The sequence below is a fragment of the Oncorhynchus gorbuscha genome, linkage group LG12 (assembly GCF_021184085.1).
Source record: "Oncorhynchus gorbuscha isolate QuinsamMale2020 ecotype Even-year linkage group LG12, OgorEven_v1.0, whole genome shotgun sequence".
NCBI lineage: Eukaryota > Metazoa > Chordata > Actinopteri > Salmoniformes > Salmonidae > Oncorhynchus > Oncorhynchus gorbuscha.
The window spans coordinates 41,914,309-41,940,961 of NC_060184.1; the positions used below are offsets into that span (position 1 = coordinate 41,914,309).

The 26,653-nt window shown below is 42.0% G+C and overlaps 1 protein-coding gene across 1 annotated transcript in view; it reads left to right on the forward strand.

The window, feature by feature from the left end:
* Nucleotides 1–26,653, forward strand: part of LOC123991024 (utrophin-like) — a 172,398-nt gene that overhangs the window by 122,377 nt on the left and 23,368 nt on the right. The window contains 7 exon segments of the mRNA XM_046292145.1: nucleotides 11,780–11,946; nucleotides 14,009–14,120; nucleotides 17,168–17,248; nucleotides 17,250–17,305; nucleotides 22,976–23,014; nucleotides 23,390–23,455; nucleotides 25,427–25,492. Coding sequence (XP_046148101.1) covers nucleotides 11,780–11,946; nucleotides 14,009–14,120; nucleotides 17,168–17,248; nucleotides 17,250–17,305; nucleotides 22,976–23,014; nucleotides 23,390–23,455; nucleotides 25,427–25,492 — 587 coding nt within the window.

The window sequence follows — 26,653 nt, forward strand, 5'->3', positions numbered from 1 at the left end:
GATGCATTGTGCAGACCACACCACCCTCTGGAGAGCCTTGTGGTTGTGGGTGGTGCAGATGCCATACCAGACGGTGATACAGGATACAGCCCGACAGGATGCTCTCAATTGTGCATCTGTAAAGGTTTGTGAGGGTTTTAGGTGAGAAACCAAATTTATTCTGCCTCCTGAGGCGCTGTTGCACCTTCTTCACCACAATGTCCGCATAGGTAGACCATTTCAGTTTGTCCCTGATGTGTACGGCGACGAACTTAAAAACTTTAGTGTTCAATGCTGAGCTATAGTCAATGAACAGCATTCTTACATACATAGGTAGTCCTCTTGTCGAGATGGGATAGGGTAGTGTGCACTGTTATGGCGATTGCAATGTCAGTGGACCTATTGTGTTGGTAAGCAAATCGAAGTGGGTCTAGGGTGACAGGTAAGGTGGAGGTGATATGATCCTTTACTAGGGACAGTAAAGAGAATATGTCCAGAAACACACCAGCCAGCTGGTCTGTTCATGATCTGAGGACGCAGCTAATGTTCCCGTCTGGGCCGATAGCCTTGCTAGGGTTAACCTTTCTGGGATATGTGGGACGGTAGCGTCCCACCTCGCCAACAGCCAGTGAAATTGCAGGGCGCCAAATTCAAAACAACATTAAATCCCATTATTAAAATTCCACAAACATACAAGCATTTACACAATTTTTAAAGATAAACTGTAAATCCAGCCACAGTGTCCGATTTCAAAAAGGCTTTACGACGAAAGCACACCAAACAATTATGTTAGGTCAGTACCTAGTCACAGAAAAACACAGCCATTTTTCCAGCCAAAGAGAGGAGTCACAAAAAGTACAAATAAATTACTAACCTTTTTTGATCTTCATCAGATGACACTCAAAGTACTTCATATTACACAATACATGTATGTTTTGTTCGAAAAATATCATATTTATATCCAAAAATCTGTTTACATTGGCGTGTTAGGTTCAGTAGTTCCAAAACATCCGGTGATTTTGCAGAGAGCCACATCAATTTACAGAAATACTCATAATAAACATTGATAAAAGATACAACTGTTATGCATGGAATTTTAGATCCACTTCTCAACCGCTGAGTTAGATTTCAAAAACACTTTAGTCAGAAATAGCATTATAAATATTCACTTACCTTTGATGATCTTCAACAGAATGCACTCCCAGGAATCCCAGTTCCACAATAAATGTTTGATTTGTTCGATAAAGTCCCTCATTTATGTCCAAATACCTCCGTTTTGTTCGAGCGTTTAGTACACAATCCAAACCCACGACGAGTGAGCAAGTCCAGGTGAAAGTTCAGACGAAAAGTCATATAACAGTTCGTAGAAACATGTCAAACGAAGTATAGAATCAGTTTTTAGGATGTTTTTATCATAAATGTTCAATAATGTTTCAACCAGAAAATTCCTTTGTCTGTAGAAATGCGATGGAATGCAGCTAACTCTCACGTGAGCGCATGTGATCAGCTCATGCCACTCTGCCAGACCTCTGTCTCATTCAGCTCTCATTCCCCCCTACCTCACAGTAGAAGCATCAAACAAGGTTCTAAAGACTGTTGACATCTAGTGGAAGTCTTGGGAAGTGCAATATGACCCCATAGACACTGTATATTCGATAGGCAATCATTTGAAAAACTACAAACCTCAGATTTCCCACTTCCTGGTTGGATTTTTCTCAGGTTCTTGCCTGCCATATGAGTTATGTTATACTCACAGACGTCATTCAAACAGTTGTAGAAACTACAGAGTGTTTCCTATCCAAATCTACTAATAATTTGCATATATTAGCAACTGGGTCTGAGTAGCCGGCAGTTTACTCTGGACACCTTATTCATCCAAGCTACTCAATACTGCCCCCCTGTCCCAAAGAAGCTTCTTCGGGATTGGTGTCCTGTCCATGGTACGGTTGAGCTAACATAGGCTAATGCGATTAGCATGAGATTGTAAGTAACAAGGACATTTCCCAGGATATAGACATATCTGATATTGGCAGAAAGCTTAAATTCTTGTTAATCTAACTGCTGCAAAATGGTGCCGGAAGCAATCGCAACAGTTTTACGGGTGCCCAACCAATTGTGTTGTTATGTGTTTTTTTGGCAATATTTGAAACTTATTTTGTACATGATGTTTCCGTAAAAAAAGAGCTTCTGGGTATCAGGACAGCGGTCACTTACCTCGGATTAGACAAAGATTTTATCTACAACAAGCACGACGCACAGGACATTCTCCAAACACCCGACGGGGTCGACATCACTGTTATTTGCAAGAGGAAGCGACGCAGGTACAGAGGACAGAGAGCCGGATGCCTCGAGAGAACCCGCAGAAGGCGAGTGGGAAAGCTGCCATTACTGTCAATACTACTCGCCAACGTGCAATCATTGGACAATAAATTATACGAGTTATGTTCATGAATATCCTACTAATGGGACATCAAAAACTGTAATATCCTATGTTTCACGGAATCGTGGCTGAATGACGACATGGATATTCAGCTAGCGGGACATACGCTGCACCACAGAGATAGAACAGCACACCCCAGTCAGATGTGGGGGGGGGTAAGGGCATGTTTGTAAACAACAGCTGGTGCAAGAAATCTAAGGAAGTCTCTAGATTTTGCTCGTCTGAAGTAGAGTATATTATGATAAATTGCAGGCCACACAACAAGAGTTTTCAGCTATACAGACTGGAACATATTCCGAGATTCTTCCAATGGCATTGAGGAGTAAATCACATCAGTCACTGGCTTTATCAATAAGTGCATTGAGGACGTTGTCCCCACAGTGACTGTACGTACATACCCCAAGCAGAAGCCATGGATAACAGGCAACATTTGCACTGAGCTAAAGGGTAGAGCTGCCACTTTCAAGGTGCAGGACTCTAACCTGGAAGCTTACAAGAAATCCTGCTATGCCCTGCAACAAACCATAAAACAGGTACAGCGTAAATACAGTGCTATGATTGAATCATACTACACCGGCTCTAAAGCTAGTCTTATGTGGCAGGACTTGCAAACTGTTACAGACAACAAAAGGGAAGCACAGCCGCGAGCTGCCCAGTGACGCGAGCCTACTTGACGAGCTAAATCACTTCTATGCTCGCTTCGAGGCAAGCAACACAGAGGCATGCATGAGAGCATCAGCTGTTCCGGATGACTGTGTGATCACGCTCTCAGTAGCCGATGTGAGTAAGATCTTTCAACAGGTCAACATACACAAGACTGCGGAGCCAGACGGATTACCAGGACGTGTGCTCCGGCCATGTGCTGACCAACTGGCAGGTGTCTTCACTGACATTTTCACCATGTCCCTGATTAAGTCTGTAATACCAACATGTTTCAAGCAGAAGCCCTAGACCCACTGCAATTTGCATACCGTCCAAACAGATCCACAGATGATGCCATCTCTGTTGCATTCCACACTGCCCTTTCCCACCTGCACAAAAAGAGCACTTATGTGAGAATGCTATTCATTGACTAAAGCTCAGCATTCAACACCATAGTACGTACCCTCAAAGCTCATCACTAAAATAAGGATCCTGGGACTAAACACCTCCCTCTGCAACTGGATCCTGGACTTCCTGTCGGGCCAACCCCAGGTGGTGAGAGGAGGTAGCAACACATCTACCACGCTGATCCTCAACACTGGAGCTCCCCAGGGGTGCATGCTTAGTCCCCTCCTGTATTCCCTATTTACCCACGACTGCATGGCCAGGCAAGACTCCAAAACCATCATTAAGTTTGCAGACGACACAAATGTGGTAGGCCTGATCACCGACAACGACGAGACAGCCTATAGGGGGAGGTCAGAGACCTGGCCTGGAGGTGCCAGAATAACAACCTATCCCTCAACGTAACCAAGATTTAGGAGATTATTGTGGACTACAGGAAAAGGAAGACCGAACATGCCCCCATTCTGATCGACAGGGCTGTAGTGGAGCAGGTTGAGCGTTTCAAGTTCCTTGGATTCCACATCAACAACAAACTAGAATGGTCCAAACACACCAAGACAGTCGTGAAGAGGTTACGACACAGCCTATTCCCCTTCAGGAAACTAAAAAGTTTTGGCATGGGTCCTGAGATTCTCAAAAGGTTCTACAGCTGCAACATCGAGAGCATCCTGACTTGTTGCATCACTGCCTGGTACGGCATTTGCTCAGCCTCCGTCCACAAGGCACTACAGAGGGTAGTGCGTACGGCCCATTACATCACTGGGGCTAAGCTGCCTGCCATCCAGAGCCTCTACACCAGGTGGTGTCAGAGGAAGGCCCTAAATATTGTCAAAGACCCCCGCCACCCCAGTCATAGACTGTTCTCTCTACTATCGCATGGCAAGCGGTTTTGGAGTGCCAAGTCTAGGACAAAAAATGCTTCTCAACAGTTTTTACCCCCAAGACATAAGACTCCTACACAGGTAATCAAATGACTACCCAGACTATTTGCATTGTGTGCCCCCCTCCACCCATCCCCTCTTTTACGCTGCTGCTGCTCTCTGTTTATCATATATGCACAGTCACCTTAACTATACATTCATATACATACTACCTCAATTGGCCCAACCAACCAGTGCTCCCGCACATTGGCTAACGTGGCTATCTGCATTGTGTCCCGCCACCCACCACCCGCCAACCCCTCTTTTACGCTACCGCTACTCTCTGGTCATCATATATGCGTAGTCAATTTAACCATATCTACAATAACATTCTACCTCAATCAGCCTGACTAAGCCATGTCTGTATGTAGCCTCGCTACTTTTATAGCCTCGATACTGTTTATTGCCTTGCTACTGTTATTTTTCACTGTCTTTTTACTGTTGTTTTATTTCTTTACTTACCTATTGTTCACCTAATACCTTTTTTGCACTATTGGTTAGAGCCTGTAAGTAAGCATTTCACTGTAATGTCTACACCTGTTCTATTCAGCGCACGTGACAAATTAACTTTGATTTGATTTGAACTGTCCAATTTACAGTTGCTATTACATTGAAATAATACCATGCTATTGTTTGAGGAGAGTGCACCATTTTGAACATGAGAACTCATTAATAAACAAATTATGCATATTTGGGCAGTCGAGATACAACATTTTTAACAGAAATGCAATGGCTCCTTGGAACGGTCTATAACTTTGCACATACACTGCTGCAATCTAGTGGCCAAAATTAGCTAAATTACACCTGGGCTGGAAAAATAAATTATGGCCTTTGTCTTGTATTTCAAAGATGATGGTACAAAAAAATACAACAGACCAGATGTTTTTTTCTTTGTATTATCTTTTACCAGATCTATTGTGTTATTTTCTCCTACATTCCTTTCGCATTTCCACAAACTTCAGTGTTTCCATTCAAATGGTACCAATAATATGCATATCCTTGCTTCAGGGCCTGAGCTATAGGCAGTTTGTCTTGGATATGTCAACACATTAATGTTTCGTATAAAAAGAAGTGATGCAGTCATCTTTCCTCAACTCTTAGCCCTCTGATTACAATGAAGACGTGATGCTCTCTTCCTTGCCAGCCGCAGCTTAAGGGATCCCTTAAATGCAAATCCCGCTCGAATCCCGTTAGCGGGATTGATTTGACAACATCCAGTGACATTGCAGAGCGCCAAATTTAAACTACAGAAATATAAATATTCAACATTCACGAAAATATAAGTGTAATACATCAAAATAAAGCTTAACTTCTTGTTAATCCAGCCACTCTATCAGATTTTTAAAATGCTTTACGGCGAAAGCAAACCATACAATTATCTGAGGACAGCCCCCTCGAACAAACACATGACAATCATTTTTCAACCAGGCAGATGCGACACAAAAGTCAGAAATAGCCATATAATAAATGCCTTACCTTTGAAGATCTTCATCTTTTTGGAATCTCAAATGACTCATTGACTAAATGAATTGTAGTTTTGTTCGATAAATTCCTTCTTTGTATCCCCAAAATGACAATTTATTTAGCGTGTTTGATTCAGAAATACACCGGTTCCAACATGACTACAAAGTATCTAATAAATTACCTGAAAACCTGGTCCAAACATTTCAAACAACGTTCCAAATCCAAGCTCAGGTATCCTAAAATGTAAATAATCAAACAAATTTAAGACGGGATAAACGGAGTGTGCTCCTGTACACGCGCATTAAAATACTAGAGACCTTCGGAGTGACACGTACAAAAAACAGCATTACTTCTTCATTTCTCAAAAGAAAAACATCGACCAATTTCTGAAGACTGTTCACATCTAGTGGAAGCCATAGGAACTGCAATCTGAGCACTAGTAAATCAGGATTCCCATATAAAAGCATTGGAAAACACAATGACTTAAAAACAAAATTTCCCTGGATGGATTGTGCTCGGGGTTTCCCTGCCAAATCAGTTCTGTTATACTCACAGATTTTATTTGAACAGTTTTAGAAACTTTAGAGTGTTTTCTATCCAGAACCACTATGCATATGCATATCCTAGCTTCGGGGCCTGAGTAACAGGCAGTTTACTTTTGGGAATAATTTTCATCCGGACGTGAAAATACTGCCCCCTATCCCGAAGAAGTGGGTTTCAGTGACTTCGTTAATGGTGGTTGCTGATGCGTATTTTATATGATTTAGACCTTTATTTAACTAGGCAAGTCAGTTGTGGTATTCCTGCACAGCAGACACAGAACAAGCCACATTTTGAAGAGTGAAAAAGTAGATGGGACCTGGCTGCATTGGGTCAGAAAGATAGTGCACCTGCAAACAACAAAAGAACAATAATATAAGTTAATGAAAAGAAAATGTAATGTAAAACGTAATATCATTTTTTAATGCGTCACTATCAGGTAAATGTAACTTACCTAACAAATTCATTTAGCTAACAAATGTGCAGAGCAGCAGCACTGCAAACAGAAACATAATCTTGGAAACTGGAAGTTAAAATGATAACACATCTGGCGAAGTGGAGTCTTTAGTTTAGACAATGAACCATAATCCCAGTCCATAATCCCAGTACTAGCAATACAAACCAATTGTCATAGCTAGCTAGGAGTTAACCAAATAGGTTCAAAGTTAGAAAGTTAGCAAGCTAACAATAGGCTATAATAGCAACGTGAAATGGCATTTGACATAACATTACTACACACAGATAATAAACGTAATGTTAGCTAGCGAGCCAGCATTCTAATGTCAGCTAGCTAGATAATAGTCAGCTTTATCTTGGTGTCTTTTGTTTATACCTGGAGCTAGCTAACTAGCTAGACAATTAACCATAATCCCAAACCATAGAGTACTAGCAATACAAATGGATTGTCATAGCTAGCTAAAGTTAAGCATATAGTTTCTATGTTCGCTATTTAGCTAGTTAAGGCTAGAACTAGCAACATGAAATGGCATTCTGAGATAACAATGGTAGTTAGCGACCCAGTCATCTAATGACAGCTAGCTAACAGTATGATTTAACTTGGAATATATAAGCAACTTTCTGCCAAAATTAGAAAATATCTGAAACTGTAGCTAGTCTCTTACCTGTATACAGTTTAAGTCGTAAGTTTACATAAACCTTAGCCAAATACATTTAAACTCAGTTTTTCACTATTTCTGACATTTAATCGTAGTAAAAATTCCCTGTCTTAATAAGTCAGTTAGGATCACCACTTTATTTTGAGAATGTGAAATGTCAGAATAATAATTATTTATTTCAGTTTTTATTCATTTAATCACATTCCCAGTGGGTCAGAATTTTACATACACTCAATTAGTATTTGGTAGCATTGCCTTTAAATTGTTTAACTTGGGTCAAACATTTTGGGAAGCCTTTCACGAGCTTCCCACAATAAGTTGGGTGAATTTTGGCCCATTTTTCTTGTCAGAGGTGGAGTAACTGAGTCAGGTTTGTAGTTCTCCTTTCTCGCACACACTTTTTCAGTTCTGCTCACAAATGTTCTTTGCAAATGAGGTCAGGGCTTTCGCATGGCCACTCCAGTACCTTGACTTTGTTGTCCTTAAGCTATTTTACCACAACTTTGGAAGTTTGCATGGGGTCATTGTCCATTTGGAAGACCCGTTTGCGACCAATATAGCCACATCATTTTCCATCCTCATGATGCCTTCCATTTTGTGAAGTGCACCAGTCCCTCCTGCAGCAAAGCACCCCCACAACATGATGCTGCCACCTCTGTGCTTCATGGTTGGGATGGTGTTCTTTGGCTTGCAAGCAACCCCCTTTTTCCTCCAAACATAATGATGGTCATTATAGCCAAACAGTTCTATTTTTGTTTCATCAGAACAGAGGTTATTTCTCCAAAAAGTATGATATTTGTCCCCATGTGCAGTTGCAAACCGTAGTCTGGCTATTTTATGGTGGTTTCGGACCAGTGGCTTCTTCCTTGCTGAGCGGCATTTTAGGTTATGTTGATATAGGACTCGTTTTATTGTGGATATAGATACTTTTGTACCTGTCTCCTCCAACATCTTCACAAGGTCCTTTGCTGTTGTTGTGGGATTGATTTTTACTTTTCGAACCAAAATACGTTCATCTCTAGGAGACAGAACGCGTCTCCTTCCTGAGAGGTGTGACAGCTGTGTGGTCCCATGGTGTTTATACTTGCGTACTATTGTTTGTATAGATGAACGTGGTACCTTCAGGCATTTGGAAATTGCTCCCAAGGATGAACCAGACTTTTGAATGTCTACAATTTCTTTTCTGATGCCTTGGCTGATTTCTTTTAATTTTCCCATGATGTCAAGCAAAGATGCACTGAGTTTGAAGGTAGGCCTTGAAATACATCCACAGGTAAACATCCAATTGACTCAAATTATGTCAATTAGCCTATCAGAAGCTTCTAAAGCCATGACATCATTTTCTGGAATTTTCCAAGGCACAGTCAACTTAGTGTATGTACATTTCTGACCCACTGGAATTGTGATACAGTGAATTATGTGAACTAATCTTTCTGTAAACAATTGTTGGAAAAATTACTTGTGTCATGCATGAAGTAGATGTCCTAACCAACTTGCCTAAACTATAGTTTGTGAACAAGAAATTTGTAGAGTGGTTGAAAACAAGTTTTAATGATTCCAACTTAAGTGTATGTAAACTTCCGACTTCAAATGTATAGAGCCATGTCGTGGTTCCTCAAGCAAAAAGCGAGTTCAACTTAAAAAAACAGATAAAAAACATTTGTGTTTTTGTTGTCTCTTGGTGTCTTTCCAATTTATAACTCTTGTTCTGTACTTTGTCATGTTTTGTACGTTTGATGTGGACTCCAGGATGTGGACCCCCTTCGTACTCACTCAACTCTCGCTGCGCAAAATGCGTAATATTTTTGTGGCACCAGGCATGTCTGTATAGTCTCTCTCTTCCCTCTGTGTTTACTCACTGACCTTGTGGGTAGCCGTGGCAACTGAAAGGTCAGGTGTGTTTGCTGTATTTTGGACAACAGCGATCTCGAGGTGTAAAAGGATTTAATACCTCTGTAAATGGTAAGGAATATAGGTCTGACACTAGGGATGTGCCTGAAATGTCACCCTGTTCCCAGTATAGTGCAATGTTATGGGTCCTGGTCAAAAGTAGTGCACTATACAGTGGGGCAAAAATGTATTTAGTCAGCCACCAATTGTGCAAGTTCTCCCACTTAAAAATTATGACAGACAAAATGAGAAAAAAAATCCAGAAAATCACATTGTAGGATTTTTACGATGTGATTCATGCTTTCCTTTACACTAATCAGTCGTCCTGGTCCCTTTGCACAGCCCCAAAGCATGATGTGTCCACCCCCATGCTTCACAGTAGGTATGGTGTTCTTTGGATGCAACTCAGCATTATTTGTCCTCCAAACACGACGAGTTTATATCAAAAAGTTATATTTTGGTTTCATCTGACCATATGACATTCTCCGAATCTGCTCTCTATAAAACTTCAGACGGGCCTGGGCATGTACTTGCTTAAGCAGGGGGACACGTCTGGCACTGCAGGATTTGAGTCCCTGGCGGTGTAGTGTGTTACTGATGGTAGGCTTTTTACTTTGGTCCCAGCTCTCTGCAGGTCACTAGGTCCCCCCGTGTGGTTCTGGGATTTTTGCTTGTGATCATTTTGACCCCACAGGGTGAGATCTTGCGTGGAGCCCCAGATCGAAGGAGATTATTAGTGGTCTTGTATGTCTTCCATTTCCTAATAATTGCTCCCATAGTTGATTTCTTCACACCAAGCTGCTTACCTATTGCAGATTCAGTCTTCCCAGCCTGGTGCAGGTCTACAATTTTGTTTCTGGTGTCCCTTGACAGCTCTTTGGTCTTGGCTATAGTGGAGTTTGGAGTGTGACTGTTTGAGGTTGTGGACAGGTGTCTTTTATACTGATAACAAATTCAAACAGGTGCCATTAATACAGGTAATGAGTGGAGGACAGAGGAGCCTCTTAACCTCTAGCGACGAGCAATCCCGTATCCGGGAGCGTAATCATAGCCTCAAGCTCATTACCATAACGTGACTTTTCCTATTCATGAAAATCGCAAATGAAATAAAATAAATATATTCAAACACAAGCTTAGCCTTTTGTTAACATCACTGTCATCTCAGATTTTCAAAATATGCTTTTCAACCAAAGCTACACAAGCATTTGTGTAAGAGTATTGATAGCCTAGCATAGCATTAAGCCTAGCATTCAGCAGGGAACATTTTCACAAAAACAAGAAAAGCATTCAAATAAAATCATTTACATTTGAAGAGCTTCGGATGTTTTCAAGGACGAGACTCTTAGTTAGATAGCAAATGTAAAAAAAAATCCAAAAATATTATTTGTGGAGATGAAATAGCTCCGTTTTGTTCATCACGTTTGGCTAAGAAAAAGACGGAAATGCAGTCACTTACAACGCCAAACCTTTTTCCAAATTAGCTCCATAATATCGACAGAAACATGGCAAACGTTGTTTAGAATCAAACCTCAAGGTGTTTTTCACATAGCTATTCGATAATATATCAGTGGTGGCAGTTGGCTTCTCATCAGAAGCAAACGTAAAAATACTGCAGCTGGAGATTACGCAATAATTGCGACGGAGGACACCAAGTTACCACCTGGTAGATGTAGTCTCTTATGGTCAATCTTCCAATGATATGTCTACAAATACGTCACAATGCTGTCAACACCTTGGGGAAGCGACAGAAATCCTAAAAGCTCATTCATGGCCCATTCACAGCCATATAAGGAGTCATTGGCATGAGGCGGTTTCAAAAAATGCGGCACTTCCTAATTGGATTTTTATCCGGGTTTTTCTGTAACATCAGTTCTGTGGCACTCACAGACAATAGCTTTGCAGTTTTGTAAACATCAGAGTGTTTTCTTTCCAAAGCTGTCAATTATATGCATAGTCGAGCATCTTTTCGTGACAAAATATCTTGTTTAAAACGGAAACGTTTTTCATCCAAAAATGAAAATATCGCCCCCTATATCCAAGAAGTTAAAGAAGAAGTTACAGGTCTGTAAGAGCCAGACATCTTGCTTGTTGGTAGGTGACCAAATTCTTATTTTCCACCATAATTTGCAAATAAATTCATTAAAAAACAATGTTATTTTTTGAATTTTATTCTCATTTTGTCTGTCATAGTTGAAGTGTACCTATGATGAAAATTAAAGGCCTCTCTCATCTTTTTAAGTGGGGGAACTTGCACAATTGGTGGCTGACTAAATACTTTTTTGCCCCACTGTATATAGGGAATAGAGTGACATTTTGGATTCAACCTAGTTGTTGAATTAATTTTGACTTGAAATCTCCAATTCCTCTCTCCTCTTACTGTCCAGGTGACCAATAAGGTGGAGCTGCAGCCCAGGCAGTTTGTTGATTGGATGAGACTGGAGCCCCAGTCTGTGGTGTGGCTTCCTGTGCTACATAGAGTGGCGGCTGCTGAGACTGCCAAGCACCAGGCCAAGTGTAACATCTGTAAAGAGTGTCCCATTGTAGGGTTCAGGTAAAAATACACAAAAACGCATATAGGCACAAATGTGCACACACACAGCAACTAACTGATGTTAGTTCCTTTTCTTTTTTTCTATTGGGGGGGCAGTAGATCAGCTTTAAAATTGCAGATAGATTGGTTGCAGATAGAGTGGTTTCCATCAATTTAATTGTCTGCGTAATATCCAATCCCCCATATATTTTTGGGAAATATATATATAATGTTGGGGGAAATATTTCCTCACAGTATATATATAAATTATATATCTTTAAAAAATATATTTCCTTTATTATTTTCCCGTAACCCTGACATGAATCCCTAATTGGAGTAAACAAATGGACAACAACACTTAGGCCTCTACTTCCAACTTAAACATACACATTTATATTTTGTTTGTTTTGCCATACAGTACCAGTCAAACATTTGGACACACCTATTCATTCAAGGGTTTTTCTTTATTTTTAAATTATTTTTTCTTACATTGTAGAATAATAGCGAAGACATCAAAACTATGAAATATCACACATGGACAAGGTAGGGTTGGTATACTAGTTAGGTCTATTTGGTAAAGACTATGTCCATATTATGGCAAGAACAGCTCAAATAAGCACAGAGAAATAACAGTCCATCATTGCTTTAAGGCATGAAGGTCAGTCAATCTGGGATATTTTAAGGCATTTTGAGACATACTAATCTTTCAGAAAACCAGTTCAGATTTAAGGTCATTATATAAATAGGCACACTTAATTTTGTCTGGCTTGCCATTCCAAATTGAATGGGGAAAAAATGTGCTCATTAAATTAAAAAATGTCGCCAGGCCATAAGCAAATAGTTCAACTGGGATAAGACTAAAGAGTTAATCAGGGTGATTTTTAAATTAATAGACAGATATTTTCCTTTCCACAGTAGGAAGATCTTATCTATTTTTGTCCCCCCCCTACACACACACACACACACACACACACACACACACACACACACACACACACACACACACACACACACACACACACACACACACACACACACACACACACACACACACACACACACACACACACACACACACACACACACACACACAGTGTGTTCATGCATGCTGGTCTCCCTGCTCTAGTAGAGTAGAGCAGAAAGGCAGAAAGGGCAGGCCTGCTCTGGAGGGCAGGCATTTATCTAAATGTCCGCAGATCATAAACTTCTGACTAAATACCAACTGGAGGAGGACATCTATAATCACACGCGCTTGGACACGCACGTACACACACACAGACGCAGACATCCACAAACAGTGCATAACAGACCACCCCTGTGATACATACTGGGGGTCTCAAAAGACTCCTAAAGGTCTCTTTCACACAAATGAACCAACACCCCCGGCTGATATGTCAGTAGTTTAACATAATCACACTCTTCTGATTCCAAAGACCTCCCTGTGATGAGCTGAGTTCAAAGATGTCCACAGGCTAAACACTATTGTTTGCTGTCATCCTCTTTTACAACTATTCACTTAACTCTCCTGTTCTGCCTTTGATGGCGAGGGGATATGACATCAGTCACAGAATGGGAGCAGAATAAGATACAACACCATGCTAGCCAGAATCTAGTGTCCAGTGTTGTGTATTTCTGGTTACTCACTAAGTAGTTACACCAGCTAGAGAATGTCTGAGTGAAACACTAGAAGACATTTGACACAACACATTCCCTTGGTTGTCTGTCGGGAGGGAGGGACTATTACAAAGTCTGCTAAATGGCATATATTATTTTATATTATTATATTATTATTATTATATATTAGAAGCAGAGGGATGGAAGACTTCTGATGTTGCGCATGAATTCGGTTCATCTTAATATACAGTTGTTGTACGAATGTCTTATATATTCTGATTTTAGTACAATGAAAAGGTGTTTTGGGATAGAGCTGCAGGTGCTTCATTTCGATCTTAGCAGAGGGATTGGAGAAAGAACGTGATGACAGGAGGCCCTGGAATTGCGATAGCATATGCAAGAACAAGATTGGGAAATGGAGGAATCTGTTTGACAGAATCATTACTCTTATTATCTTGTTTTTCCCTAGGTATCGCAGTCTGAAGCACTTTAACTATGACGTGTGTCAGAGCTGCTTCTTCTCTGGACGAACCGCAAAGGGCCACAAGCTCAACTACCCCATGGTGGAGTACTGCACGCCGGTGAGGAACACACACACACACTTCTGTGCAACCTCATTCAACAAATCACTAGTGTTTGCAACTTGTCCTGCCAGCTACATCAACTTCAGGAGCCTTTAGCAAATTGTATTTGACTGAACAAACCATGAAATAATGTTTATAATTTCTGAAAGAGAGAGAGAGAGAGAGCGAGAGAGAGAGAGAGAGAGAGAGAGAGAGAGAGAGAGAGAGAGAGAGAGAGAGAGAGAGAGAGAGACTCTCATTCAAGGGGGTTTTAAACATTTTTTTTACATTGTAGAATAGTATTGAAGACATCAAAACTATGAAATAACACATACGGAATCATGAAGTAACCAAAAAAGTGTGAAACAAGTCAATATATATATATATATATATATATTTTTTTTTTTTTGAGATTCTTCAAAGTAGCCACCTTGTTGACAACATTGCACACTGTTGGCATTCTCTCAACCAGCTTGATGTGTGTGGAATGCGTTTCAATTAACATGTGTGCCTTAAGAAGTTATTTTGTGAAAATTATTTATTTCTTAATGCGTTTGAGACAATCAGTTGTGTTGTGACAAGGTAGGGAGATAATAGGTCCATATAATGGCAAGAAAAGCTCAAATAAACAAAGAGAAACGATAATCCGTCATTACTTTAAGAAATACGGAACATTTCAAGAACTTTGAAAGTCTCTTCAAGTGCAGTCTTAAAAAACATCAACCGCTATGATGAAACTGGCCATCATGAGGACCGCCACAGGAATGGAAGACCCAGAGTTACTTCTGCTGCAGAGGCTAAGATCATTAGAGTTACCAGCCTCAGAAATTGCAGACAAAATAGACTCAGTGAATCAGGCCTTCATGGTCAAATTGCTGCAAAGAAACCACTCCTAAAGGACAACAATAATAAGAAGAGACTTGCTTGGGCCAAGAAACACAAGCAACGAACATTAGACCAGTGGAAATGTGTCCTTTGGTCTGGAGTCCGAATTGAAGATTTTTGGTTCCAACCGCCATGTCTTTGTGAGAAGCGGTGTAGGTCAAAGGATGATCTCCGCATGTGTATTTTCCACGGTAAAAAATGAAGGAGGAGGTCTTGTGGTGTGGGGGTGCTTTGCTGGTGACACAGTGAACTCTGATTTATTTAGAATTCAAGGCACACTTAACCAGCATGGCTACCAAAGCATTCTGCAGTGATACGCCATCCCATCTGGTTTGGGCTTAGTGGGACTATCATTTGTTTTTCAACAGGACAATGACCCAACACACCTCCAGGCTGTGTAAGGGCTATTTGATCAAGAAGGAGAGTGATAGAGTGCTGCATAAAATAAGCTGGCCTCCACAATCCCCCGATCTCAACCAAATTGAGACGGTTTGGACCTCGGAGAGAAGGAAAAGATTCTATTTGAGAGAAGGAAAAGCCTATTTGAAAACTCCTTCAATACAGGACTATGATTGAATCGTACTACACCAGCTTTGATGCTCGTCGGATGTGGCAGGGTTTGCAAGCTATCACGGATTACAAAGAGAAACCCAGCCTCGAGCTGCCAAGTGACGCGAGCCTACCAGACGAGCTAAATGCCTTTTATGCTCGATTTGAGGCAAGCAACACAGAAGTATGCATGAGAGCACGAGCTGTTCCAGAAGACTGTGTAATCACACTCTCCGTAGCCAATGTGAGCAAGACCTTTAAACAGGTCAACATTCATGAGGCCACGGGGCAAGACGGATTATTAGGATGTGTACTCAAAGCATGCACGGACCAACTGGCAAGTGTCTTCACTGACATTTTCAACCTCTCCCTGACCGAGTCTGTAATACCTACGTTTCAAGCATAGTCCCTGTGCCCAAGAAAGCAAAGATAATCTGCCTAAATGACTACCACTCTGTAGCATACAGGTCGGTAGCCATGAAGTGCTTAGAATGGCTGGTCATGGCTCACATCAACACCATCATCCCGGAAATCCGAGACCCACTCCTATTTGCATACCGCCCCAACAGATCCACAGATGCAATCTCTATTGCACTCCACACTGCCCTTTCCCACCTGGCGGTGTGGTGCCAGGACAACAACCTCTCCCTCAATTTGAGTAAGACAAAGTAGCTGATCGTGGACTGTAGGAAAAGGAGGGTCAAACAGGCCCCCATTAACATTGACCGGGTTGTAGTGGATTGGGTCGAGAGTTTCCTTGGTGTCCACATCACCAACAAACTATCATGGTTCAAACACACCAAGATAGTTGTGAAGGAAATATTTTACCCTCAGGAAAATATTTGGTATGGGTCCCCAGATCCTCAAAACGTTATACAGCTGCACCATCGAGAGCATCCTGACTTGTTGCATCAATGACTAGACAGGGTGGTGCGTACAGCCCAGTACATCACTCGGGGCCAATCTTCCTGCCATCCATGACCTATATACTATGCGGTGTCCCAAAAAATTTGGACCAAAGAATTGTCAGACTCCAGTCATCCAATTGATAGACTGTTCTATCTGCTACCGCACGGCAAGCGGTACCGGAGCGACAAGTCTATATCCAAAAGGCTCATTAACAGCTTCTACTCCCAAGCCATAAGACTGCTGAACAATTAATCAAATGGCCACCCGGACTATATTCATTGACACCCCCTCCCCTTTTGTTTTTACACTGCTGCCAATTGCTGTTAATTATCTATGCATAGTCACTTTACCCCTACCTACAGTACATTAACAAATTACCTCAACTAACCTGTACCCCGCACATTGACTTGGTACCAGTACCCCCTGTATATAGCCTCGTTATTTTATTGTTACTTTTTATTTATTTTTTACTTTAGTTAATTTAGTAAATACTTTCTTAATTCTATTTCTTGAACTGCATTGTTGGTTAAGGGCTTGTAAGTAAGCATTTTGCGGTAAGGTCTACACCTGTTGTATTCGGCACGTGACAAATACAATTGGATATGATTTGAAATTTGGTTGCTAATTAACTCATTAACGAGGAAAACAGAAAAAAAAAAATATTTAACACACACTTCCTCCTCTCCGTCTTACAATCTTTCTCCTCTCTCTCTCTCCTCCAGACCACGTCAGGTGAGGACATGCGTGATTTCACCAAGGTGCTGAAAAACAAGTTCCGCTCCAAGAAGTACTTTGCCAAGCACCCCCCGTTTGGGCTATTTACCAGTCCAGACTGTTCTTGATGGAGACAATATGGAGATGTAAGTGCCTTGAAGGGATGGTCTCGTCGTGTTGCCCTCCTGTCATGACTTTAATTTACACTCCCTGTGTGCTTACTTACCTGTCTGCGGACTGTTATACCCTCTGGCAGACTCAGGCAATTTATCTCCTGTGTAGCACAGAGCTGTAGCACAGGGTTGCTGCTCTGCTGTGGAGTGAGTCTGTCTGGATTTACGCTGGTCGCTCGCTCAGACACACATAAATCCTCAGTAATGGTGTTTAACTATTGCAGATTATGCAGATGCTAGAGTCAGGTGGCGGGAGGTGTGAGTTATGTCCCCCTCTCTGTCTCCATAAACTAGTAGCTTCAACGAATGTCTCTCTTTCTCCCCACATCTCTTTATCTCACCCCTTTTTGATATATCCTCCTCTATCAGTATCTTTCCATCTTTGTATGTCTCTCTCTCTCTTTCTCTCTATCTCCTTCACACAGACACACACTAACGCACGCACATTCCAGATCTATACAGCCACTCCTCAGATTGATTACCCCACCATCCTCATTCCACTCATCTCTCCACTCTGTCTTGCTTTTCCTCCCTCCTCTCTCTGTGCCCTTAGACATAAAATACATTACCAAAAGTATGTGGACACCTGTTCGTCAAAATTATAATTCCAAAATCATTGATATTGAGGTCGAGCACTGATGCTGGGCAATTAGGCCTGGCTTGCAGTCGGTGTTCCAATTCATCCCAAAGGTGTTTGGTCGGGTTAAGGTCAGGGCTCTCTGCAGGCAGGTCAAGTTCTTCCACACCAATCTTGACAATCCTTTTCTGTATGGACCTCGCTTTGTGCACAGGAGCATTGTCATGCTGAAAAGGGAAAGGGCCTTTACCAAACTGTTGCCACAAAATTGGAAGCACAGTGTTGTCTAGAATGTGATTGAATACTGTAGCATTAAAATTTCCCTTCACTGGAACTAACGGGCCTAGCCCGAACTATGAAAAACAGCCCCAGACCATTATTCCTCCTCCACCAAACTTTACAGTTGGCACTATGCATTGGGGCAGGTAGCATATACCTGGCATCCGCCAAAATCAGATTTTTGTCTGTCTGTGTGGCTGCTCGGCCATGGAAACCCAGTTCATGAAGCTCCCGACAAACAGTTATTGTGCTGACATTGGATCCAGAGGCAGGTTGGAACTTGGTAGTGAGTGCAACCAAAGCCAGATGATTTTTACACGCTTCAGCACTCGGTGGTCCCATTATGTAAGCTTGTGTGGCCTACCATTTTGCGGCTGAGCCGCTGTTGCTCCTAAACACTTCCACTTTACAATAGCAGCACTTACAGTTGACCGGGGCAGCTCTAGCAGGGCAGAAATCCGAACGGTGGCATCCTATGACGGTGCCACATTGAAAGTTACTAAGCTCTTCAGTAAGGCCATTCTACTGCCGATGCTAGTCTATGGAGATTGCATGATTGTGTGCTCGATATTATACACTTGTCAGCAACAGGTGTGGCTGAAATAGCCGAATCCACTAATTTGAAGGGGTGTCCACATACTTTAGTAAATATAGTGTACCACATGCACAACTTTACGGAACCTTTAAAAGGTGGAGAAAAGTTCGAAAATTGGGAAGGGATTCTTTAAAATGCTGCAAAGGAAATGGTGGCTTGTAGAAATATGACTGTTCAAAAAATAATCACACACACTGTTAACTCCCTCCCACCTGCTCTTCCTTCATTACACGACAAATGGGATTTCTAACTAAGAGACATATGTTAATTTGAAAGACGCATTGGAGCCACCTTCCTTGCTGTGTTATGTGTCGTTCACCACCCTTATTTGTGAGAGCTCAGGATAAGGCTGTACACTACATTAACTCTAGCAGGGAGTCTGATGAGTTTAGGAGTTGTGTGGGTTGGAGTTTGAGAGCGTGCATTTGGGGACTCATCTTAAAACACATTAACTCAGACTTTTGTGTGGACTCAATAACACACAATAACACAGAGATGTACATCGTTCTGACAAACACAAACACACACTTCTGTCAACCCGAGCAGAGGCGGCAGTAGCGAGCGCGGGCTAATGAAATTCCTTCCGAACATATGGCAGTGTTTCTGTGTTCCCAGCACCCTCTCTGTCTGTCTGTCAAGCAAGGAAAGGTGTCGGAGTGCACATGTGTTGTTTACCCCCTTTATAGAGGAGAGGAGAGGGTGATAGAGGAGGAGAGGGGAGGAAAGAACATTGTTAACAGACATTGTTAACCTTTCTAGGGCAGGCGTTCTGCTAGCGGAACCCCTCCACAACATTCCTCTGAAAAGGCAGTGCGCGAAATTCAGAAATAGTTTTTAGAAATATGTAACTTTCACACATTAACAAGTCCGATACAGCAAATGAAAGATAAACATCTTGTTAATCTACCTATCATGTCCGATTTCAAAAATGTTTTACAGCTACAGCACAACATATAATTATGTTAGGTAATAGCCAAGTCAAAAAAATAGAAATTTTTCCAGCCAATGAGAGGAGTCACAAAAAGCAGAAATATAGATAAAATGAATCACTAACCTTTGATGATCTCCATCAGATGACACTCATAGGACATCATGTTACACAATAAATGTATATTGTGTTCGATACTGTGCATATTTACATTGGCGCGTTACGTGCAGTAATGTTTTGATTCCAAAACATCCGGAGAGTTTGCAGAAATACTCATCATAAACATTGATAAAAGATTCAACTGTTATTCACAGAATTAAAGATAGACTTCTCCTTAATGCAACCGCTGTGTCAGATTTCAAAGAAACTTTACGGAACCCAAAACAGCCAGAGGAATATCCGCCATTTTGGAGTCAACAGAAGTTAGAAATTACACCATAAATATTCACTTAACTTTGATGATCTTCATCAGAAGGCACTCCCAGGAATCCCAGTTCGACAATAAATGACTGATTTTTTTCCATAAAGTTCCATAAAGTCCATCATTTATGTCCAAATAGCCACATGTTGTTAGCGTGTTCAGCCCAGTAATCCATCTTCATGAAGCGCAGGCACTTAGTCCAGACAAAAACTCAAAAAGTTCCATTACAATCCTTTTGAAACATGTCAAACGATGTATGGAATTAATCTTTAGGATGTTTATAAAACATCAATAAGGTTCCAACCGGAGAATTCCTATGTCTGAAGAAAAGTACTGGAACGAGAGGTAACTCTGTCGGGAGCGCGTCATGAGACCAGGGCACTCTGCCAGACCACTGACTCAAAGAGGTCTCATGAGCCCCTCCTTTATAGTAGAATCCTCATTCAAGTTTCTAAAGACGGTTGACATCTAGTGGAAGCCGTAGGAAGTGCAACTTCATCCATATGTGTATTCCGGAGGCCAAGCTTTGAAAGACTACAAACCGGAGATGTCCCACTTCCTGGCTGGATTTTTCTCAGGTTTTCGCCTGCCATATGAGTTCTGTTATACTCACAGACATCATTCAAACAGTTTTAGAAACTTCAGAGTGTTTTCTATCCAATACGAATAATATGCATATATTAGCATCTGGGACAGAGTAGGAGGCAGTTCACTCTGGGCATGCTATTCATCCAAAAGTGAAAATGCTGCCCCCTATCCCAAAAGAGATTTAAGTTAAAAAGTGAGTGTCAGGGCAACTTGTCCCTCAAGACCTGTTGAGCTGCACTGGCATACAGGTGAGTTTGAATAATCAGGATTGAATTGGATTTAATATGTGTTTTGGTATTCAGTGAAAAGATAGAATATATAATACAACATCATGCAAACAATAATGGTAAGGAAAACATTTTGCTACAGTATGGAACACTCAACACATGCAACAGTGTGTGTGTGTGGGGGGGGGGGTGTATGGTGGTGTGCCATGTAGGCTAGTTGTTGTAGAAACTCCAGCAACAACTCTGTATGGTATCACATTTGACACCACAGTATATTCAGCACTCTGCACACACAACATCATGTGATCAAGGCTTTGCATATGAAAATGCCCTTCCCTCCCCTTCATTTTCAGAGTCAGTGTGGGAGTCTACTGTTGGCTTTGTACATACCAGTCAGTCCCTTTCCCTAATACAAATACACAAAGTCTCCATGGTGCCAGGGACATGCTTCAATGCAGAGACAAGTTTTTGTTTAGGTGTGAATTTCAATGAATCTGTTTTTTTTAATGCAATGTGTTTAAAAATAATTTGAAGAATTGTTTTTACCAGAAAATAGTTAAACCAACAGTTATTCCTTCCATTTTGTCAGAAAGGGGCTACTAAGTGTATTATGACTATTCTATATCAGGGGTATACATTGAACATGTTTGTGTTTGTCATGTGATCATTGTGAATTTCTAACTTTCTTCTATAGTTGCTGGTTGTTGACAGTGACAATATCATTCCTGTAGATCATGGTGGTTAAATGTGGTTACTCAGTATATCCAGGGAGGTTGGCTGTAGCTGCGCTGTCCTTTGGCCTGCTGCCATCCCAGGGAAAAGTGAACTCTTAAGGCCCAGCATCACTGACTCTCCAGGCCCCTTACTCCTGCTGCCTGTGCTCTATACAGCAGCAGCACCAACATTAGGCAGAGCTAAACGCTCCAAAGTATGTCCTCTCTCCTTCCTCCCTCGCTCTCTTCATCTTTTTCATAAGATGGCACCCATTCAGCCTGTCATGAGAAAAAATGGAGGAGAGAAAACCATCTCATCACAGCAGTGTGTCTGTCTGGTTTAGAAAAAATTATACTAAAACCCTAGTTGGTGTTGTCCTCTGTAAAAAATAATGTCCTTATGTCACCAGTTAACGGGGGTGCACAAAGTCCTAGTAGACTGCAGACAGCAGTCCCAAATAGCGAAATCTCTCCTTCACTGAGTGATCATGTACAATAGGAGTCTCATTTTGGCAGAGAAGTGACTACAGCTTTCTTTACCAATGCGAGACACACACATCCACGATTCAGCGTTTTGCGTTTGAATGTCTCCACTTTCTTATTGCGAACTATAAAACAAGGAATGATCTAACTTTCAGAGCTCACAAGCAATTACCTTAGCATCTCAAACGTCCTTTCCTTCTCTTCCTGTCACATTTATATTTAGCAACTTATTTTTCGGTACATTAAATTCATTTATTTCGGCACTGTGCATTACAAGTTTAGACCTTTTGAAGTCTGCAAATTAAATGTAACTGTAATAAGGGAATGGCACAGATAGGATATGGTATTTTGATAATCTCGGTAATGCTGGCAAATGTCAAGTAAGCCTAATAATAGCTGCACATTTGTCCTTGCAGTCAGTTACAATATCACTTGGAACTTAATAGTTTAATTACTAGAAACCATTGGACCATAGGCTTAAGACGAAAGGGAAGATTTTATTTGGAGCTGGCTTTGAGAATAGGATGAACTTGCTCCTCAGGTCAGTGTATTTTCCTCTATAATAGTAAAGGTTAGGATTTGGTGTGGGCAAGCTGATACTAGACCTGTGCCTAAGGGCAACATCTACCTGGTGTGATGCGTGCTCCTGTTGTCACACACTTCTGGCTGTACCAAGCATCGACCCTCTCATGCTGTTGGTTGGAACCCTACCACTTGTACTCTCCTGTTGTATTTGGTTCTTGAACGTGTTCCTGTTATGTGGTCCTAAATGTAGATTTTCTGCCGGTGCCTTTCCTCTCCTCCCCTCCCCTCCCGTCTGTTTCTCTTGCAGTCCCGTCACTCTCATCAGCATGTGTCCGGAGCAGTATGAGTGAGTATCTGCATGTGTCCCCCTCCAGATCAGAATGTTCCCCGACATCTAAAACACACCACCCCAACCACCCCCACTCAGCCGTCACACCGCATGTTGCCTGTCTGCCCGATCTACCAAGCAAGCACTTCCTCCTCCTCTTCCTCACAGCATCCTCTTCCTCCTAACATTCTTTCATCCCACTAGAGGTGCAGTAACTCCTGACTGGCTACCTAGATCATCAAAATCTTCTGTTGTTGATTTGTTTGTTTATTTATTTATTATATTCATTGATTTCTCGCTGCTGATTTGATTTGATTTTGTAATCAGTCTTTTTGGTTGTGTTATTGTGTCTCATTTTTTACCCATCTCCACCCTTCCATTCCCCCTCTCCAGGCTTTCCCAGTCACCCCAGCTCTCTCATGATGACACTCATTCCAGGATAGAGCAGTACGCTAGCAGGTACTGTACACTTCCATCACACAAACTTTGCACACACTTGGTCGTGTAGAAGTTGAGAATATATACAGTGCATTCGGAAAGTATTCAGACCCCTTCATTTTTTACACATTTGGTTATGTTACAGCCTTATTCTACAATGGATGAAAAACATTTTCCCTCAATCTACAAACAAAACCCCATTATGACAAATGTTTGCAATTTAAAAAAAAAACATGACACTCGAAATTGCATTGTTTCCATTGATCATCCTTGAGATGTTTTTACAACTTGATTGGAATCCGTCTGTAGTAAATTAAATTGATTGGACATGATTTGGAAAGGCATACGCCAGTCAAAATATTGTCCCACAGTTGACAGTGCATTGTAGAACAAAAACCAAGCCATGAGGTCAAAGGAATTGTCCGTAGAGTGCCAAGACAGGATTGTGTTGAGGCACAGATCTGGGGAAGGGTACCAAAGCATTTCTGCAGCACTGAAGGTCCCGAAGAACACAGTGGCCTCCATCATGTATGGAAGATGTTTGGAACCATCAAGACTCTTCCTAGAGCTTGCTGCCCGGCCAAACTGAGCAATCGGGGGAGACGGGCCTTGGTCAGGGAGGTAACCAAGATCCAGATGGTCACTCTGACAGAGCTCCAGAGTTCCTCTGTGGAGATGGGAGAACCTTCCAGAAGGACAACCATCTCTGGGGCACTCCACCATGCAGGCCTTTATGGTAGAGTGGCCAGATGGAAGCCACTCCTCAGTAAAAGGCACATGACAGCCCGCTTGGAGTTTGTTAAAAGGGCTCTCAGACCATGAGAAAAAAAATGTGGTCTGATGAAACCAACATTGAGCTCATCGTCACGTCTGGAGGAAACCAGGACCCGCTCATCACCTGGCCAATACCATCCCTACTGTGAAGCATTGTGGTGGCACCATCATGTTGTCGGGATGTTTTTCAACGGCAGGGACTGGGAGACTAGTCAGGATCGAGGGAAAGATTAATGGAGCAAAGTACAGAGAGATCCTTGATGAAAACCTGCTTCAAAGCGCTCAGGACCTCAGACTGGGGCGAAGGTTCACCTTCCAACAGGCCAACGACCCTTAGCACACAGCCAAGGCAATGCAGAAGTGGCTTCGGGACAAGTCTCTGAATGTCCTTGAATGGCCCAGCTACAGCCCGGACTTGAACCAGATCGAACATCTCTGGAGGGACCTGAAAATTGCTGTGCACCCCAGTCATAGACTGTTCTCTCTGCTACTGCATGGCAAGCTGTACTGGAGCGCCAAGTCTAGGTCCAAAAGGCTTCTTAACAGCTTCTACCCCCAAGCCATAAAACTACTGAACAGCTAATCAAATGGCTACCCCCCCCCCTCCATATTTACGCTGCTGCTACTCTCTGTTTACTCTCTGTTTATCACCTATGCATAGTCACATGTGACGAATAACATTTAATTTGATTTACACTGACAGGATTTGACCACCTGGTCTGACCTATCCTTCCCTTTCATGAACCATTAACCCACAGCTCAATGCACCTCACTGTTACCAGTTAACAAGCTGCCTTAACGCACACACACGCAAACATACACATACTGTACACGCAGACTCTGTATTAGCATACAAGCCCTATCCCAGTGTTAGCCGTGGGCCAGTGTAAGGCCAGTAATCCACTGTGTTCCCTTCCCAACCGCATGGATCTATCACAACAACAACACTCCACCCGTGCCCAATGGGAATGGACCAGTGTGGTTCTGAACCTCTCATCCCAGTTACTGTACTGTAATCCATCTCATGTCATAATTGGATCCCATATTGTAGTGGCTGATCCTCTGGCTGTTGGACTGAACTCTGTCTGAATGTCAGATGTCTGTTGTCCACTCGTTATGTCACATGCACTAGCCAGCAGCAGTTTCTTCTGTACCCAGTAATGCTTCGTAGGCATTGACCCCCAACTTAACGTTCGTTAACTCATCTGTGTTTCTCAGACTGGCTCAGATGGAACGCTCCAATGGTTCTCTGCCCACTGACAGCAGCTCAACTACAGGAAGCATGTAAGTAAACATTAGTAACCACAAGTAACCATTAGTAAACATTAGGTTTCTCCATTACCCTACTGTCCACCTACTTGTCAACCTTGAGGTTAGACTAATGGACTTCATATCTCTGTCATGACTACCTGTGTTATGTTTGGCTCTGTGGACTGTCTCACCCTGCCATAAAATATTGAAGTCTCTCAGTTAATTCATGTGTTAGAGCTTTGAGTGGCATAAAAAAAAAAAAACTATTATATATGATTATTATTGTCATTATTTGGTCTATGATAATAATTGAACAAGCAGAGAACAATAGATAGAAAAGAGGATGCGGAGAGGATGGGGGAGAAGGAGGAGAAATGGAGATGGAAAAACAGAGAGGGAGGAGAAGAGTTTGAAAGATAAGGATGAAAAGAGTGCGTTAAAGCGACAAAGATGGTTTGCTTTGATATAGATTCAAATGAATGATCTTGGAGTGGGAAGATGGTTATGGGAAGAGAGAACTTTCAAGAGAAAAGGCGGGGGCGAGAGAGGGAGAGGGGATGACAAAAGATAGAGAGGCGGTAAGCAATACTGACGCCGCAGATTTGTGTGTGTGTCTGTCTGAGGGAGAGAGAGAAAGAGAGAGCGAGTTTGAGAGTTTTAAGACCTAATCCCAACTGAGATTCTTATCAGGGGAATGAGTTCTCTGAGCTCTCTGACGCCCTCTGAGGTCACACACACACACACACAGCTCTCTGTACCCCCTCTGTTGCTATGATCCTGGGTTTAGAGGGGGGTTAGAATGTGATGATCCCTCAACCTGCTCTGATAAGAGGGAGGAAGCCAAGCTGAAGTCTGCATATATCACTCAGATGATCTGCATGTGTGCACGTGTGCGTTCACTTATGCACATGTGGGATTTGGAAATGGTTTTCAGTGAGGACACGTTGGAAAAAATCAATCCACACACGAAGGCGCATCAGGCGTGTTTGAGGGAGCGGGAGACAACTGTGTAAGAGAGAAACATAATCAGGAACACGGTGAGCATGATAGACAGATTGGAGAGGGATAAGAGAGTGACAGAAATATGGAAGAAGTGTGAGCCCTGTAGCATTCTATAGCCATGAAATACCTTGAAGGCTGGTCATGGCTCTGTCCAATTCGCATATCGCCGCAAGAGATCAACAAATGACGCAA